The 20,159-nt window shown below is 35.9% G+C and overlaps 1 protein-coding gene across 3 annotated transcripts in view; it reads left to right on the forward strand.

Moving 5' to 3' along the window:
• Positions 1-20,159, forward strand: part of ALCAM (activated leukocyte cell adhesion molecule) — a 202,487-nt gene that overhangs the window by 157,707 nt on the left and 24,621 nt on the right. For all 3 annotated transcript variants that reach the window (XM_088024393.1, XM_088024394.1, XM_088024396.1), the window contains exons 5-11: positions 877-964; positions 1,418-1,600; positions 11,039-11,166; positions 13,035-13,167; positions 16,869-16,981; positions 19,037-19,172; positions 19,279-19,416. In XM_088024393.1, the coding sequence (XP_087880519.1) occupies positions 877-964; positions 1,418-1,600; positions 11,039-11,166; positions 13,035-13,167; positions 16,869-16,981; positions 19,037-19,172; positions 19,279-19,416 (919 nt within the window). The remainder of the gene's footprint in view (positions 1-876; positions 965-1,417; positions 1,601-11,038; positions 11,167-13,034; positions 13,168-16,868; positions 16,982-19,036; positions 19,173-19,278; positions 19,417-20,159) is intronic.

Here is a 20,159-nt window from a genome sequence, read left to right on the forward strand (position 1 = left end):
ATTTGCATTGCTGGAACTTTGTGTGGTAAGATGGTAGGCAAGAGAGTCCAGTAAAGGATAAATCTGGAGAAGTAAAGAGAAGCTGGATTATGACAAGCCTTATGTCATGGAGGGAGTTTGGACTTTATTCTGTATGCAGATTAAATTATTGAAAAGTTGAAGTAAAGATGTGAGAAGATCAAATTTGAACAATCACATTAAGAGGTGTGAAGAGAGGTTGTATCAAGAGGGAACAAAGCTGGAGGTTATATGTGGGCACAATCAGCTGACTAATAATCTTATTTTCACTAAGTAAAATACCTAAATTTCTCTTTGTGAAGAAAAAAATACAAACAAGTTAAAAGTTCTTTGAATCAGATTAAATTTTACTTCATGATATTATTTGATAAATGCTAAATATTAAAGTTATAACACATTTGAAGAAAAGTGGTGGGAATTATAGATTTGGTAAGTATATGTATCTGAACTTTATATAGTATGAAACCAGAGAGGCAGCCCCACTTTCACACCGTTAATGATTCTTGCATGCTGAGATCTGTGAACGATGGGAATAGTCAATGTTAATGTAGTTATGTTATTTAGTTAATGCTAAAAATGAATAATGTCAAAGTGAATTTGGTAATGCTTTTAGACAAATGTGATTTTATTAATAGTGGCAACATCTATTGCATAGTTTTAAATGGGCAAGACTATAATTTTAAGTACAAAGCATTGTCTTTAATGCAAGAGAGCATGCATTCAGTCCCCAGTCAGTGCCTGGATAATGAATGGGTCAGGAAACCTTTGGAAGTGCTGCACCCCCTGAGGAGTCCAAAGCTTTCAAATTGACAACCACTGATGGAACCAAGGTAGCAACGTTTCCTCTTCATTTTGCAGTTGGGAGACTGCATTTCAAAAGACAGTTATCCAGATGGCAACATCACATGGTACAGGAGTGGAAAAGTGCTGCAACCCCTTGAAGGAGGTGGGTAAGAAGTGAGCAATAAATTCAGATGACCTATTTTGACTTTCTCTTGTCTAGGCATTCCTTAGACTGCCCTGAATCTAAATGCATTGCCCTTTTTGATCTACGGCTCTATGCTTTGTTCCTTTAAGTAACCATTAAGTCATTAAGTGATTTTTTAAAACATCATTTTAGTCCTTATGCAGAAGAATCAAGAGCAGAGAAAATTTATTTCTGTATATGGCATGTTCTAGAAGTTAATTAAAGTGAGTGGGAGATAGGATTCCAGGATTCTATTTCCGTGTCTCTGATTCCATGGTTTTGAAAAGACATTCTACCTCAGTACATGTCAGTTTTCCCTCTTGTTAAATACAGTAAGAAGGACAAAACCACTTCTCAAGGTGTTGTGACATTTAACTAAGGACTGTGATTTTCCAATGAAAATGCTATCATTAGTGTTCTTATTTTCTTCAGTGGTGGTCTTAATTTTTAAAAAGCAAATGGACCCGGTAACTCAGCTCTATACCATGACTTCATCCCTGGAGTACAAGGCAACCAAGACTGACATACAAATGCCATTCACCTGCTCTGTGACGTATTATGGACCATCTGGCCAGAAAACACTTCAGTCTGAACAAGCAATCTTTGATATTTACTGTAAGTAACTCAATATACAATTATGCAATTTTAATGTCTTAGAGTATCCAAATGCTATTAATCTTTCAAGTCCTAATCCACATGCTCTTTGGATTATACTTTCAACCCCCCTTTCCTATTCTGCAGTACTCAAATAATCTCTTTCTCCTTGGAAGACCTATAGAATAAATGCTTACCCTTTCTTCTGATACCTTTCCCTTTCCACTTTGTCATTTCTGAACATCACTTCTGTATTCTGCTAGATGCTAAGTTCCTTAAAGACAAGATCTCTAACTTAGTTCGATCCCTTCTGGTAGTCCTCAGCCTGGCACATAAGCTATGAATTTTGTAGGAGTTCAAAATGCCATCTGATTACTTACTGAATGAAGGACAGATGAGTAGAGGCTTATGACTGGTCTTCTAGATATGGGATTTCCATTTTAATGAAAAAAATTATATTAACAATGAGATCAATTGCATAAGTTTAAATAGGATGTTGTATTCCAAGACATTTAGGTTAACTTTATTTCATAGATTTGAAACATAGGATATTAGACTAAAAAGGAAACTTCTTGATCATCTGATCTAACTCCATTATTTTACTTAGCAGTAAAGTGAGGCCCGGAGACTTGCCCTAAATTAGCTATAGAGACTGGGTTAGAATCCTTTTCTGCAATGCTATTCTCTTTCCTATAAGATAGGTGCCAAGATTCAGAGCAAACAGGCTGGTAGTCCAGGCCCAGCACAGTCAATTTCTGTGTCTTTCTGGAAGAGTAGCTAACTGCTTTAGGTCTTAGTTTTCTTATCTTGAAATGGAAAGAAATAACTCAGTGTTGTTATGGAGATTAAGTGAAACCACAAATCTAAAATAACATCCTATATTGCTCATTAAATTCTTGTTATTAAGTACTATTGTTATTATTGCTATGTAATCATTATTACTACATACACATAGAACTAGAGATACTATTTTTGGAGAAATGCAAGAAAGAATTTCATTATTTTAAAAAATGAATCAAAACTTCTTATAATATTGCCATATACAGTAGAATAACCTAAAACTTCTACGTGTATTCTGGAGAAAGAGTAGAAATGCCAGTTGAGCCCTTGTAGGGTTTTATCTCCTCTACATTTCTATTTTGGTTCCATAAAGTGCAGAACCTTCTATAAGAACAAAACTGACATTCCACTTGCCCTAACAATAAGGGATTGTTGTGCCTTAAACTTTGTATCTAAGTTTCAACTTATATACTGACTTAAAAGTGAGGATTTAAAGGATTTCATTATGTACAAGTTATCTAAAATCAAACTATTATTTCTGTAAGTAAAGGCAGAATTCTGTCTGTTCAAAAATGTTGAACTGGAAATAAACTATCTTGGTGTAAGTGCAGGAGTACAAGATAGGAAAGAGCATCAAGATGAGTAATAAGGACCAGGAAAGTGGCTTCAGAAAAAACAAGAATGTATGTTATCAGGCATGAAGATCTGGGTAAGCAGAAAAGTCCTTGGATGAATAAGAAGGAAATGGTTTTACTGTGGCTGGCTGTGGGGGATGCATTTGGCACAGCTTTTGAGAAGCCACAGTGTATGCAGTGCTGGGCTTCCTGGTGAAAATATAAAAGTGCTTAAGACAGAGTCCTGACATTCAAAGAGTTTACTACTCCAAGAGAGCAATAAGATACCTACATCAGGAGGAAATTATCAGTGCAAGGTTGCAAGTGATAAGTGACACTCAGAATTCAGTGAATAGCCCTAAAAGCTCAGATGCCCAAGGACAGTGATTCTCAAACTTGTGTGCATCAAAATCACCAGAAGGACTTAGAACACAGATCACTAGACCCTGCTCTGAAGTTTCTCATCCAGTAGTTGTGGGGAGATGCCCAACACTGCATTTAGAACAAATTCCCTGGTGACGCTAACGCTGCTCATCTGAGGACTACACTTGGAGAACCATTGCTCTATGTGACTTTAGAGTGGAGGAGGAGGGAGCTAAACAGAAAGGACAGAGAGTACATTCAGAGGAAAGAAATTTGATCACTTCATCTTGAGGAAGATGCACTAGTCCACTCCTACCCTATCCAGTCAGTAAAGAAGCTTTATAGAATCCAGCTCGTTCATCTTGATGTTTATCTGATTCTGCCATCTGACACTGCCTAAGAATATGCCACCATTCTTCATTGCCAGTATTTCTGTGATTTCCAAAATAATATTCCTTTCTGTTCACTCCAAACTGCCCTCCAAGCTGCTGCCAGAAATATCTTTTTTAAAAACAAATGTGAGCATGTTAGTTTAATGCTATGATTACAATTCTTTAATAACTCCCAGATCTCTCAGACTAATCTTCACACTCCCCGTTTCTTTTCTTCCAACTTTTTTTTTCTTCCAACTTTTTATTTAAATTTCAGTTGGTTAACATTCAGCGTAATATTAGTTTCAGGTGTAGGATTTAGTGATTCATCAGTACAACACCAGTTGCTCATCACAGCAAATGCCCTCCTTAATCCCCATCATCCATTTAACCCATCCCTCTGCCCACCTCCTCTCCAGCACCCTCAGTTTGTTCTCTATAGTTAGAAGTTTGTTTTATGGTTTACCTCTCTCTCTCTTTTCTTTCCCCTTTGTTCATCTGTTACATTTCTTAAATTCCATATATGAGTGAAATCATAGGACATTTGTCTTTCTCTGACTGACTTATTTTGCTCAGCATAATATTCTCTAGTTCCATCCATGTCCTTGCAAATGGCAAAATTTCATTCTTTTTTACGGCTGAGTAATACTCCATTGTTTACATATACCACAACTACTTTATTCATTCATCAGTTGGTGGACATTTGGGCTCTTTCCATAATTTGGCTATTGTTGATAATGCTGCTATAAACATCAGGGTACATGTATCCCTTTGAATCAGTATTTTTGTATCTGTTGGGTAAATACCTAGTAGTGCAATTCCTGGGTTATAGGATAGTTCTATTTTTAACTTTTTGAGGAACCTCCATACTGTTTTCTGGAGTGGCTGTCCCAGTTTGCATTCCCATCAACACTGTAAGAGAGTTCCCCTCTCTCTGCATCCTGGTCAACATCTGTTGTTTTCTGTGTTGTTATATTTAGCCATTCTGACAGGTGTGAGGTGGTATCTCATTGTAGTTTTGATTTGTATTTCCCTGATGATGAGTGATGTTGAGCATCCTCCCATGTGTCTGTTAGCCATCTGGAGGTCTTTTTTGGAAAAATGTCTCTTCATGTCTTCTGTCCATTTTTTAACTGGATTATTTGTTTTTGGGGTGTTGAATTTTTATAAGTTCTTTATAGATTTTATATACTAACCCTTTATCAGATATGTCATTTGCAAATATCTTCTCCCATTTTGTAGGTTGCCTTTTAGTTTTGTTGATTATTTCCTTCACTGTGCAGAAGATTTTTATCTTGATGAAGTCCCAATAGTTCATTTTTGCTTTTCGTTTCCCTTGCCTCCAGAGACATGTCCAGTAAGAAGTTGCTATGGCCGATGTCAAAGAGGTTGCTGCATGTGGAGGTTTCTCCTCTAGGATTTTGATGGTTTCTTGTCTCACATTTAGGTCTTTCATGCATTTTGAATTTATTTTTGTGTATGGTATAAGAAAGTGGTCCAGTTTCATTCTTCTGCATGTTTCTGTCCATTTTCCCAGCACCATTTGTTGAAGGGTTAGTTGACCATATAGTTGTGGGTCCATATCTGAGTTTTCTATTTTGTTCCATTGATCTATGTATCTGTTTTTATGCCAGTACCATACTCTCTTGACCACTATCGCATTGTAATATAGCTTGAAGTCCAGAATTGTGATGCCTCCAGCTTTGCTTTTCTTTTTCAAGATTGTTTTGGCTATTTGGGTCTTTTGTGGTTCCATACAAATTTTAGGATTGTTTGTTCTAGCTCTGTGAAAAGTGCTGGTGGTATTTTGATAGGGATTGCATTAAATGTGTATATTGCTTTGAGTAGTATAGGCTTTTTAACATTTGTTCTTCCAATCCATGAGCATGGAATGTTTTTACATTTCTTTGTATCATCTTCAATTTCTTTTGTAAGTGTTCTATAGCTTTTAGAGTACAGGTCTCTTACCTCTTTGGTTAGGTCTCTTATGGATTTTGGTACTTTGTAAATAGGATCGATTTCTTCATTTCTCTTTCTGTTGCTTCATTATTGGTGTATCAAAATGCAACATATTTCTGCATGTTGATTTTGTTTCCTGCAATTTTGCTGAACTTGTGTATCAATTCTAGCAATTTTTTGGTGGAGTCTTTCAGGTTTTCTACATAAACTATCATGTCATCTGAAAATAGTGAAAGTGTGACTTCTTCCTTGCCAATTTGGATGCCTTTTTTTTTGTTCTTTTTTTTTTCTTTTTTTGTCTGATTGCTGAGACTAGGACTTCCAGTACTATGTTAAATAACAGTGGTGAGAGTGGACATCTCTGTTGTTCCTGATAGTAGAGGAAAAGCTCTCAGTTTTTCCCCATTAAGATGGTATTATCTGTGGGTTTTTCATATATGTCCTTTATTACATTGATGTATGGTCCCTCTATCCCTAGTTTGTTGAGGGTTTTTATGAAGAATGGGTGTTGTACTTTGTCAAAAGCTTTGTCTGCATCTATTGAGAGGATCATATGGTTCTTATCCTTTCTTTTATTTTTATTAATGTGGTATATCACGTTGATTGATTTGCAAATATTGAACCACCCTGGCAACACAGGAATAAATCCCACTTGATCGTGGTGAATGATTGTTTTAATGTATGGTTGGATTTGATTTGCTAGTATTTTGTTGAAAATTTTTGTGTCCATGTTCATCAGAGTTATTGGTCTGTAGTTCTCTTTTTTAGTGGAGTCTGTTTGGTTTTGGAATTAGGGTATGCTGGCCTCATAGAATGAGTTTGGAAGTTTTCCTTCCTTTTCTATTTTTTTGGAATGGTTTGTGAAGAATAGGTATTAACTCCTCTTTAAATGTTTGGTAGAATTCCCCTGGGAAGCCATCTGACCCTAGACTTTTGTTTGTTGGGAGATTTTGATGACTAATTCAATTTCTTAGCTGGTTTTGGTCTGTTCAAACTTTCTATTTCTTCTGTTTCTGTTTAGGTAGGTTATATATGTTTCTAGGAATTTATCCATTTCTTCCAGATTGTCCAATTTGGTGGCATGTATTCTTCATAATATTCTCTTATGATTGTTTGCATTTCTGTGGTGTTGGTTGTGATCTCGCCTCTTTCGTTTATAATTTTATTTACTTGAGTCCTTTCTCTTTTCTTTTTGAGAAGTCTGACTAGGTGTTTATCAATTTTATTAATTTTTTCAAAGAACCAGCTCCTGATTTCATTGATCTGTTCTACTATGTTTTTTGTTTGTTTGTTTTTATATCACTTATTTCTCTTCTAATCTTTATTATTTCCCTTCTTCTGCTGGCTTTAGGCTTCATTTTTTGTTCTTTTTCTAGTTCCTTTAGGTGTAAGATTATGCATATTTGAGATTTTTCTTGCTTTGAAGTAGGCCTAAATTGCTAGGTACTTCCTTCTTATGAACACTTGCTGCATCCCAAAGATTTCAGACCCTTATGTTTTCATTTGTTTCCATGTATTTCTTTATTTCTTCTTTAATGTCTGGTTGACCCATTCATTCTTTAGTAGGATGTTCTTTAACCTCCATGTATTTGTGTTCTTTCCAAATTTTTTCTTGTGGTTGACTTCAACTTTCATAGCCTTATGGTCAGAAAATATGCATGGTATTATCTCAAACTTTTTGTACCTGTTGAAGCTCGATTTGTGACCTAGTATATGATCTATTCTGGACCTAGTATGTGATCTATGTCCCATGTACATTTGAAAAGAATGTATTTTCTGCTGCTTCAGGATGAAATGTTCTGAATATATCTGTTAAGTCTGTCAGTGTGTCATTCACAGCCTTGTTTCCTTGTTGATTTTCTGCTTAGATGATCTGTCCATTGTGCTTAGATGATCTCTCCATTGGTATAAGTGGAGTTTTAAAGTCCCCTACTATTAATGCGTTATTATCAATAGGTTCCTTTATGTTTGTTATTAATTGTTTAATATATTTGGGTGCTCCCATGTTGGGGGCATACATATTTATAATTGTTAGATCTTCTTATTGGATAGACCCCTTTATTATGATATAGTACCCTTCTTCATCTCTTGTTATAGACCCTGGTTTAAAATCTAGTTTGTCTGATATAAGAATTGCTGTTCCAGCTTTCTTTTGACATCCTTTTGCATAGGAGATATTTCTCTATCCCCTCACTTTCATCTGCAGGTGTCTTTAGTCTAAAATGAGTCTCTTATAGACAGCATATAGATGGGTCTTGTTTTTTTTATCCAATCTGACACTCTGTGTCTTTTGATTAGAGCATTTAGTCCATTTACAATCAGAGTAATGATTGACTGATATTAATTTAGTGCCATTTCATTACTTATTTTGTGGTTGTTTCTGGAGATTTTCTCTGTTCCTTTCTAGTCTATCACTTTTGGTCTTTCTTTCCCACTCAAAGAATTCCCTTTAATATTTCTTGTGGGGCTGGTTCAGTGGTCTCGAACTCCTTTAGTTTTTGTTTGTCTGGGAAACTCTTTATCTCTCCTTCTATTCTGAATGATAGCCTTGCTGGGTAGAGTATTCTTGGCTGCAGATTTTTTCCATTTAGTGCATTGAATACATCATGCCACTCTTCTGGCTGCTAAGTTTCTGTGGAGAGATCTGCTGCTGACCTTATTGGTCTTCCCTTGTAAGTTAGGGACTTCTTTAATCTTATTGCTTTTAGGATTTTTCTTTATCTCTATATTTTGCAAATTTAACTACACTATGTCTCCATGTTGACCTGCTTATGCTAATTTTGCTGGGAGTTCTCTATGCCTCCTGGATTTGGATGTCTGTTTTCTTCCCCAGATTAGGGAAGTTTTCAGCTACAATTACCTCAAATAAACCTTCTGCCGCCTTTTCAATCTCTTCTTCTGGGACCCCTATGATACAAATGTTATTATGGTTGATGGAGTCACTGAGTTCCCTGAGTCTACTTTCATGATCCAAGATTTTTCTTTCCCTCTTTTGTCTTTACACTCCCAATTTTGACATGCCTCAAATCCTTTGTAGCCATTGTCCTGCACTATATCTCAATCTGTATCCCTTCACTGTATTTTCTACAGTCCTGTTCTGTTTTCCAGATTCCTCCTTTAGAGTACTACTTACACGCCTGTTCATTTACGGTCACTACCTTACTTTTGTTTTCTAGCAAACACCTATTCGTTCTTTAAATCCCAGCAGTAGCATCAGTTCCTACCAGGCACTTCCCAGTCTCATGCATCTGTAAGCTACCAGTGATCACGTCATATGTGATTTTTATGTTTTTATAGTCTTAATTGTTTGATGTCATTATAAATAGATCAAAAGCCATGCTGTTTTCAACTTTATAACTTTAGCACTTAGTACCAGCACAAAATAAATATTAACTAAACAAATGAATACATGAGTGGACAGAGGATAAATGGAGATGGGACAAAGAAAATTTGAATAGACTCTTGATAATTATATAGTGGTATATATAGAATAGTGAGATATAATTCTTACCTGAATAGTTCAAGGCAATCATGGGTACCAGGTTAAGAAATTTTTATTTCAATCTTCACATATCATTCTAATCTTCAAAACATTACTTCAGAAAACTGATTTAGAGGAAATATATATATATATGCATAATATTTATATATTTATAAATTTTATATACATATGCATAAATATTTATATATATGAAGGAGTAGAATGAGGGACTGTCTAAAAGTTTGATGGTAGTGTTTCAGATATAGGTTAGAGCCTGGACTATAGAAGTGTTAGTAGGAATCAAGGGGGAGAATCAGATGCAAAACACAGTAGTAATCACTAAGACATGGTGACAGAGTGGATAAGAGAAAGCCAGAATACCTGGCAGAATGATTTACTAATGGACAGAGTAAAATTCAGAGAAAAAGTCAGGGGTAACAGGAGAGCAAGAGATGGTTAATTTTGTTTGAGGCATGTTAGCTGGACATCCAGAAAGTTACTGTTAAAACTCAAATCTCTCTGATCTCAGTGTAGTTCTTCAGTTCTCTAATACAGAACAGAGCCTATTGAAAGGGGACACAGAGAAGGGAAGTTTTGAAATAAAGCAGGAAGTCAGACAGATTGTGATCCCTAGCTGTTCTGGTGTCAGCTTTGATTGAGTAGTCTCTCAGTGACATGCAACAGGCCAAAACAGTCAGTGAAGGGCCACATAAAAGAGAGAAGAAAGCGTAGAAATGGAAGGCCGTGGGGGATGAAAAACAGACTTTGTTTACCTTCCAACTTTACTGGGAACTGCTAGTGAGGGAACTACCTCAGGGAAATTCAGAAAAACTAACAAGAAGTGTATTAAACCAGGCACTGTTTAGCTTCAGAACATTCTGGGCAAATAGAGAGGTCCAAGCATGAAGAAAAGGCAACAAAGCAATCTATGTTTTTTTCTGCATTTGGATATTAAAAAGATACATAAATGATAGCAAGAGATAGGGAAGAAAACCTCTGAATCTACCACTTATTTGTTTTATTAGCTAATAACAAAATAAGTCTTCATAGATTATTTTTCTACTCTTATTCTATTATTCTTATTATCCAGCTATATAACAAACTATATTAGAAAGTGGGTTATTTATAACTGCCAACACCCCTTCCTCTTATATTCTGTTTGCTAGATATTGTCCTTTGTATCTAGCCTTTAATTTCTTTAGTGTTCTACTGTTAGTAGTAGCCTCTACTAAAGAATACCCTTTAGCCCTATTTTCTCCATAAAAGTGACCAAAATGGAATGAAAGTTTGCTTCAATGGACAGAACAGAATACAATATATTTACAGTCCTGTTGATTGTTTTAAGGGTCTCCTTCAGTTCACGAAAAAGATTCATCTTTTTGAAAACTGATCTCTCCTGCATGCCAAAAATTTTGCTGGCATTGCTTAGCTCATGTCTCTTTTTATTTAATATAAGGTAGTATTATGTAAGATGAGTGCAGGGGTGCCTAATAGTTTTAGCTACTATGCTGGCTGATCCAGTCTTTCCAAACCGTGGGGTTCATATAATATAGTTAAATGTCCTTATAATGAAATCATGCAGTGAGATTGTTCCTACTGGTTTTTTACACATAAAATAATTATGGTCGTTCCTACCTCAGTTAAAGACATTTTGCTAAGAAGAAATTGGTTTTTATGTAACAGGGTTTCTTTGTAGTTTTCTCTAACCAAGATTAGTACTTGGTATAGCAAGTAGCTATTAACTTCAATCCCTCTATAAAAGGATACATTTAAGTAATTACCATTACTAGCTTCTTGAGAAAATTGTGTATAATTTAGTCATTTATATTGTATGTACAGAGTAATTTGGTACTTGATGAAAATGGTTAACTTGTGTCTGTGGCTCTTGCAGATCCTACTGAGCAAGTGACAATACAAGTGCTGCCATCAAAAAATGCCATCAAAGAAGGGGATAACATCACTCTTACGTGCTTGGGAAATGGTAACCCTCCTCCTGAGGAATTTTTGTTTTACTTACCAGTAAGTGCTTAAGGATTATTACTTGAGCTAGACTACTATCATTTTGTCCTGTTGTGTGGCAGCTGGCTGACATTAAGAATTGTGTGTAGTTGGGCACCTTATTCTTGGGGACAAGGGACACCTGTAGAATGTCCCTTTGAAAGGTTGTTTTTTTCTTTGTTTTGGTCTGTTTTTTTGTTTTTTGGGGGTTTTTTTTTGTTTGTTTTTTTTTCCATCTACCAGTGATCTTGCCTTTTTTTCCTCAGTGTTAAGAGATTTCAGGGAAAAAGAGATAAAAAGCTGATCATAACCATGAGAGACTATGAACTCTGAGAAACAAACTGAGGGTTCTAGAGGGGAGGGGGGTGGGGGGATGGGTTAGCCTGGTGATGGGTATTAAGGAGGGCACGTTCTGCATGGAGCACTGAGTGTTATGCGCAAACAGTGAATCATGGAACACTACATCAAATACTAATGATGTAATGTATGGTGATTAACATAACATAATAAAATAAAAAAAGCTTATCATAGGAAACCATAATTACAAAAACTCTAGTTTTCATTATCTAGATAAGCTATAAGAATCTGTTCTTCAAAAACAGAAGATTCTAAATCTACCCACAGTGCCTTCCTGAATACATCTCTGACCCTCTGAAGTAGGACCATTCTGTTGTACATTATATTTAGCTTGAGAGAATAAAGCTAGGGGCTATATCTTGCCATGGCATATGGTCTTGAAGGGCCAGCTCCTCAACTTTTATCAATATGATAGCTGAAAGGAATGATATATAGAGAAGATAATTTGGAACATTCCTCTAGGATGTGTTCTAGATATCATGGTAGTATGGAGTCAGACTAGGAGAGAGCTGTTGAGGACACTTGTTTGCTCTCCCAGAGCTCTTCCTAGGTTTGTGTATGATATAACTTTCCATTGAGAGAAGCCACATACAACCTTATATTGCATTTACTTAAGGGTTATCTTTACAAATGTCACCCACTACCTTTCTCAGCAGCATTTAAGAATATCATCTACTTAGAAGGCTCATTACTCAGAACTCAGAAGACTAATTAGTCAGAAGACTAATTACTCAGAAGGCTAATATTCAGAAATATTACTCAGAAGACTAATTAGCTGATTTCTTTTAGACTTAAATGTTGATAGAAAACTTTGTTTCTCCCAATAAATAATATGTCCTTTGAACAGTATGTTCAAAAATATACTGTTTTTGTCTGATATGCAAATGAACTTCTGAAACTAATTATGTTTCTACCTTGGCTATCAGGGATGACAGCCAAATTTGTGTCTTAGCTTTACAATAACATCTGATGATTATGGTTTTTTGTTACTATATAGTTCATCTATATTCTTTCTATTCTTAGTTTATTAATTCTTTTTTTTCTTCACTCTTTAAAAAAAAAAAATTCTCCTCCCCCCATTTCTTTCTCCTTTCCTTCCCCTCCCTTCCCTTCCCTCTTCCTTCCCTCCCTTCCTTCCTTTCTTTTTTTTTCCTCCCCTTTTTATTTGGATATGTGGCATGTTTTCTTTTAAGCTGCCTCAAATCTTTTTGATGAATTAGAAGACATAAATATAAAATGAAATAATAGATTTTTTTTAAAAAATCTGCTTTAACTCTCAAATTCAAGCCTTGCTGTCAATAGAAAAGATGTCATCAATATCATGTTTATTAGCTCCTCAATTTCCTTAGAACCAAAATTGCAATTATTTTTCCAGAAATCAGACAACACAAATTCTACTCCCATTTGTCCAATCATAGAAACACATTCCCTTTTTTTTCTTACATAAGAAAATGCTATTTTCATCAAGAAATACAACTCATCTCATTGTAGCTACCAGGTGTAATCATCTGACATTTTACCTCTATCAAAAGGGACAGCCTGAAGGAATAAGAAGCTCAAATACTTACACGTTGACAGATGTAAGGCGCAATGCAACAGGAGACTACAAATGCTCCCTGATAGACAAAAAAAGCATGATTGCTTCAACAGCCATCACAGTTCACTGTAAGTCACCTTCACCTTATTCTTCATTACCAACTTCACTTGAAAGGCCTCTAATAGTCTAACTTGGCTGTGTTTTCAAATAAATTGCAACTATATTTTCCTTAAATAGCGTGGTTTCAATAGACTTACTGAAGTGCATCAAAGCAAACTCAGCTTTGGTCCAGATTTGCGCTGCAATATTGAAATCTTAAGTGGATCTAATAAGTGCAACTTTTGGCAGTGGTAAACTTCGACCTTCTTTCTGAACGTCTTCAATTTGTGGTATCAACAAAATATTCATGTGGATCTTAAAGAAATTACTCATTTTATATTTTAAGAAAATATTTAGATATTCTCAAAGTTCACAAGGTTTGCACTTGGCCCAGAAAAAAGTGTATTTTAAGTATCGTTATCATTATTATTATTGCAGAATAACAGCACCAAAACCCGAGCAATACATATTACTATAGACTTAACTTTTGGAAGCAGCAGAGGTAGAGACCACTAAAAGCCATTTATTGGCCTCTGTATAGAAGAACAGAAAATTTCTGGAAAAAGAAACTCTTCAAAATTACCCTAAACGTATTTATTAGCTTTTAACCAGCTTTTGATCTCCAGATACTCCCGAAGTTATACTTTAGTGTGATAGGAAAAGAGATACATAAAAAAGAGCACTTTAAGTCCTTTATTTTGTAATTTCTGACAGTCTATGTTCTTGATATACCTGATGCATTATGGAAAGGGGGAACTAATTTGAACTGCTCCCCAGTGACACTAGAATTTACAGAGTGCTTTAGGCAAATGTCAATTTTGCTTGGAGGTATAGGCCAAACTTTCTAGTAAGTCCTTTGTACCCAGTAGCACCTCTTGACATCCTCCATTGCAGTAAAGTTTCTCTAGACATGATGTGCTCTAATCCCATTAAGTATGAGGGGTTTCTTTGTTTCAAAATTGAAAGAGACTAGAAATTGTTCTGAGGAAATGGTTCTAAATCTCTTATTCTACCTATAATGCTTGGAAAACATACAGGATAGGAGCTAAAACTTTGAGGCAGATACAAGGAGATACATTGGGGAATAGAGTAAGCAGATGGTTGCTTTTGAGTGTTTGATGTTGGGAGCACACCCTGGGGAGCCCTATAAAAATAGAAGACTGTTAAGAAATGTTCACAGCCAGGCCATTTCTCTATTTACAGCATATTCATGTTGTATAGATCTGAGTGTGTCTGCCATCAGAAACAGGTTAGAGAGAAAGCAGTGATCTCTCAGGATAAAAACAATGCTATTTTTCTCTGAGGACCAGTCAGGACTGGCAGCATTTATCCAGCCTGTTCCATGATCAAAAAAAAAAAAAAAAAAAAGGAAGTGAGAGAATATAACCAGCAGATAGAATTTCCTATGAAACAACTCTTTGATATCATTGTCCATGAGATCTGTGGGCCAATAACCAATAATCCAGTGCTTAGAGATGGTATAGTAAGCTTAGGTTTAAGAGATGCCAGCTACTCAGGACCCTAAAAGGAAAGGGCCCTTATTTGTATTACTTGTAGATCAGTCAGGGAGGGATAGTTGGCAGAGTAATAAGGCAAATGTGGCTGCACCACATTGTACCTCAGTGATCAGCTGTGATAAAGAAAAACAAAATTAAACAAAAGTATGTAACAGTTTAATTGGATTTCAGTGCACTTAATTGGATTTAAATGCTTTTTGGTTTTGAAAGGTAGACTATAACATTGGGCTTTAAGGCCTATATTTCTCTTTAAAAGCTGAAATAAGGATTACAAATAAATGAAGATTTTACCCTGAATTACATGAAACGAGAACATAAAAATCCTGTTTTTTGCCCATTTATCCTTGATTGCTTGTTTGTTGTCTGAAAACAAGATTTGTCGCCTTTCCATAGCTGACTAAAGGGAGTGTGGATAGAGAAGCACCAAGCCACACTCGCACATGTTTGCAGAACAGACCCCTCATCAGGGCTGCCCACCCACAGATCCATAGTTGCTGATGAAGCGTCTCCTATTCCTCTGCCAATTCATGCACAGATAGACTCTTCATCAGAACTTCCAAAGTCCATCATCAGCCTTTAAAATCACTTCTTTTATCTTCTCACTGGCAAATTAACTGTCCAACTAACAAAGGCTTCTCACTCTCCCTGAATAGGGTTTTCATCTAAATGTAATCAATCCAGATTTTCTGAGGAAACTCCACTTTTCTATGTGATAATGCATATTTTAATATTAATGAGAAACTGTGAAAATATGCTTCTTTCCTTCATTCAGTAATTGTTTTCTAGAGCCTACCATGTGGCAGACACTGTGAATGCACAGTGACAACAAAAGGCACCGGTCCTACCTTCATGGTTCTTACAGTCTGATAGCAAAAACAGGTATTAAAAGTGATGTTGGCCAACCATCAGCCCACTGTAGCTACAATATGTAAAACCAAGGAGAAGTGAGGGGTGCAATAGGAAATCCCCAATGCCGAAGAAAAGAGTCTCAACTCTTAGCATGGCAGGCATAGTCCTTTATAGTCTGGCCTCCACTAATTATATAGGTTTATCATTCATACCAGATTACTCACTACGGTGAAATCTGCCATACTCTGTCAGCAATCTGCCTTTGTTTATGTGGCAGAAGTTTTCCCTGTATCTCCATTTATCAAAGCCCTTCTCAACTGTCAGAGACCACAAGCAGATATTGCCTCATATACAAAGCCTTTATTACTGCTTTGCAACCCATTTTGGCTCTGTTCTCTACCCTCCCATAAGTCTTTGCTTCTACCTCTGTTTGTAGCCCTTTAGTTTTTCAATAAATACTAACTGAACTTCTAATCCATAGCATGTATGCTAGTAGGTGCTGATTTCATGCTGCTGTGTATCAGAGTCACATAGCTGAGGGCATATTACCTCTACCTCAAAAATTGTAAATTGTAAGCTTATATTCATCTCTGTATCTCCTGTCAGTGCTTGCAACTTAGTAGCTGTTTCTGTATCTCCCGTCAGTACTTGCAACTTAGTAGCTGCACAATAAATGTTTCTTCTATTAAATCAGATTTTCCTCATACAGATCAAATTGTGATAGTAAGATTTTTATAGAAATTACTTTCCACCTGAAAGATTATACCTCCTTAGATGTGTTTATCCTATTTTTAAAAAATGATGCCTGCTGACAGTGTGCCTAACAATAGATCTTATTTAAAATTTCAACTGCATAGGAAATGGAATTGCATTTAAAAAAGAAAATCTAACTACTATAGTCAGTTCTCTCTGAAGAAACAGACTACCTCATGGTTTTTCAGATTATCACTTGCTGTCTGAATATACTTAATTTTCTCCTGCATGCCTTACCAACTCTTTTTATAATATTTACTTAATCATCATCTTTCTTTTCTTCCAGAGGTGATTTAAGAATTGTTTTTCTTAAGGTAATAGACCCCAGGGGAATACTTCTATGCAGTCAAAACATCAGTCATGTTAACTGCAAATAAATGCATAATCAGTTAGATTGACCATTTCCTTGTCCAAACTGGTCTCAAACCTGGCTTGAAAAAGTGGACTGATTACAGTTCAGTTATTTTAGTCACATAAATCAGTTCTGAATTTTGAATACAGTAGAAGGATTTTTTTTTTTTTTTTTTGGCTTTCATCTTTTCTTCTCCAAAATATTTTGACTGTCTTCCTTTCCTGGAGTTTGCATTTCAAGTAGATTTTGTGCTTCACAGATTTGGATTTGTCCTTAAACCCAAGTGGGGAAGTGACCAAACAGATTGGCGATGCCTTGCCTGTGTCATGCACAATATCTGCTAGTAGGAATGCAACCGTGGTATGGATGAAAGTAAGTCATATTTCTTGGTAATATTACCAATTTTACACTGTTTGGACTGACTCCTTTTTGGCTCTTTTGCATTTACTATGACATCTAAATATGTATACACATGGGTAATATGTTTGTATACCCACACGCATGCTCTCTTTCTCTATATTATAATCATATAAATGATGTCACAATAAAATTTTAGAGGTACTCAACAACAGTATGGCATCCATAATTGATTGTCTAAAATTTACTTTGGGACATTGATTTATCTGTATCTACTAAGGAATTCTACACATACACACATGCTCATGGACACACACATGTTTATGGTTATATGCTCTAGAGCTTACCAATTTTCAGTGTATTTTAACCCACATTATTCTCATATGACACTTAAAAGAACCCTATGAAATATGCAGGACATTTATTATTTCCCCATGTTATTCAGGAAGAAGTTGAGGTGAGAAAAATCAGAAAGCTCTTAAGGAGCAGAGTCAGACTCAAACTCAGGTCTTATTGGGTTTAATAAACACTGTGCTCTGATTAGATAACTTTCAGCCTGAACTGACCTTAAGTGTCTGAATGTGGGTTCATTGAATTCGTAGCACCTTTTCAGCCCTGGGCCATAGTGGAGAACCTGGAACACAGTGGAGCTTGGTCAGTATTTCCTGAGTGAATGCCTCTAATCTTGTAATTGTCTGGAACGTAAGCCATTACTGGGAACCCAGTCATTGTTACCCTTTTAGAGTGAGATAGTAGGATTGTACTTGGTGATTTGAGACAAGGTTATCACCAAAGGGAAAGGTTGTAACTGTAATCCCACTACTCAAGTCCTCAGCTGGTATATCTAAACACTCAATGCGCGTGTTGACAAAACACATACAAACCATTTCACAGGGGAGTTGACAAGAATTATCTTTATAAAAAATTGTGGAGAAATGTATTGTTAGAATTTCCTCTTGCTGAAAATATATATTATTTTGTATTGCTTTTTGATCACTTTTAACACTAGATCCTCTCTGACTTGCTTTCTTTCTTTTAAAGTGCAGTTTCTTATTTTATTCTCTTTTAACTGGAGCCTCATCACCCTTCTTGTTCACCCAGATAATTAAAATGTCACTTTGTAGACTGCATATTCAATATGATATATTTGTAGTAGTCCGCGGTGAAAGGGTTGGACAAGTTCTAGGCAACTAGACTACTCAGTAGTCATACAAGTACTTGTTGTTTTACTACAGGACTAGAGAGACCAAGTTGGCTACACTAGTTTCTACATCAACTGCAGTTACTGTTGTTAATTGAATACCTAATGTCAGTAGTGCTGATCAAGATGGCCTAGCCACCGGTTAGTTGTTGGGGAGTGGAGTAAAATTCATAGTGGGGAGAAACCATGTGATGTTAGGATTGTGTTTAGGTGTCTGCTTGGGATAATTTCCATTACTGGTAAAATAGCATTATTTTCTGTATACCAAGTGCTTTTTAAAAATGAAATGCTGCATTTCCTTTGTTCATAGAAATTAGGGTAGGAAGCTGTTAGTGATGATTTCTTTAAAAACATTTTGTCATAATTACCATGGCTCTCTAGTGGATCCCCTGTCTTGATAAATGTATCCTATCAAATGGCTTTCTGGCATTTATGCCTATCATTGATAACGTAGCACAGGTCTCCATTGTCTTTCAATACTAGTTCATCTACATTTGCAGCAAGGAGTAGCTATTATCAATTGAGAACTTTCCTTAATGTAAACACTTTATATTACATACATAATTAAGTCCTCAAACAATTGAATATGGTAAGATTATTATCCCATTGCAAAAATAAGGAAACTGAGTCTCAGAAATTTATGAATTTGTTCCAAATTATAAATTCAGTAAATGAAAGAGTCTGAAATAAAACTCTGAATGCGTAAAACTACAAAGGAAATCTATTTTTGAAAGCATCTCAAGTTAAGAAAAAGGAACTTGCACTTTCCTCAGATCTGGAAGAATAATTTTAGGCTCCACGACTATCTCATAAATACATGGAGAGTTGTATTTGAGCCGTATGAAGTAATTAGCTTTTTGTTTAATCAGGACAACATCAGGCTTCGATCCAGACCATCATTTTCTAGTCTCCATTATCAGGATGCTGGAAACTATGTTTGTGAAACTGCTCTGCAAGAGGTTGAAGGCCTAAAGAAGAGAGAGTCATTGACACTCATAGTAGAAGGTAATAAATACTGGAGCACCAATGCAATGTCTCTTTGAAAATTTGACATCCTGTTTCTTTCATGATTTTAGGGTAACATCTTATTTTAATTCTAATGATATTTTAGGAAAACCTCAAATCAAAATGACAAAGAAAACTGATCCCAGTGGACTGTCTAAAACAATTATCTGCCATGTGGAAGGTTTTCCGAAGCCAGCTATACAGTGGACAATTACCGGCAGTGGAAGCGTCATAAACCAAGCAAGTATTTGTCCTCTTGTTAATGTGCCGCGCTCGGCCCAATGTGGGCTTTTACGGAAGTGCCTAAGCTGTAGGCCCGCTTGTTAGCAACATGAAATTTGCATCTATTCTCAGAGGAAGCTTTTGCTAACTTCTTAATTTTTCCAAAGGAAAGAACATGGCTCAAAGAGAAATTTTAAATCCCAGGGCCATGGAGAATGGAAGAATCATTATGTTGTGGTCAGTATCTATTTTTAAAAGAATGTAAATTGAGTGTTGTTCCATGGTCATGACTTTCTGAAACTTGGGTGATTAAACCATTAAGGTATACACTTTTCTGCATCATAAACTTACACATCTGAGTATAAGTGGCCTCCATTACTTTGCTTACTTATGCATGTTAAGGGATATTTCTTCCTAAAACTGGGCCCTGGAGGGGTGGTGAGGAACACGTCACTGTCTGTGAACATATGGTCTAAATTGTGTATGCCAGGGCTAGGGCCAGAATAAGGCTAGCTAATTATATAGTGTCTAGGATGTTTCCTTCTAAACAAAAGGGGACATCAACCAAAATTTAATTTAGTTTGTAACTTTGTCAGGACATTTTAGTGAGAGTAAAGGGCTAAGAACTTATGGACACTACCAATAATTTTCTCTTTGACAACAACAACAAAAAAAAAAAAAAAAAGAAGAAGAGAGAGAGAATCTGGCCTGTCACTAGGGGTTCAGAACTGTCATCCCATTAAATTGCTAGTTTGCTTAGGTTGC

The sequence above is a fragment of the Eumetopias jubatus genome, unplaced genomic scaffold (genome assembly GCF_037043125.1).
Source record: "Eumetopias jubatus isolate StellerSeaLion01/CBP00866 unplaced genomic scaffold, mEumJub1_p1.0 scaffold_1, whole genome shotgun sequence".
In the NCBI taxonomy this organism is placed as follows: domain Eukaryota; kingdom Metazoa; phylum Chordata; class Mammalia; order Carnivora; family Otariidae; genus Eumetopias; species Eumetopias jubatus.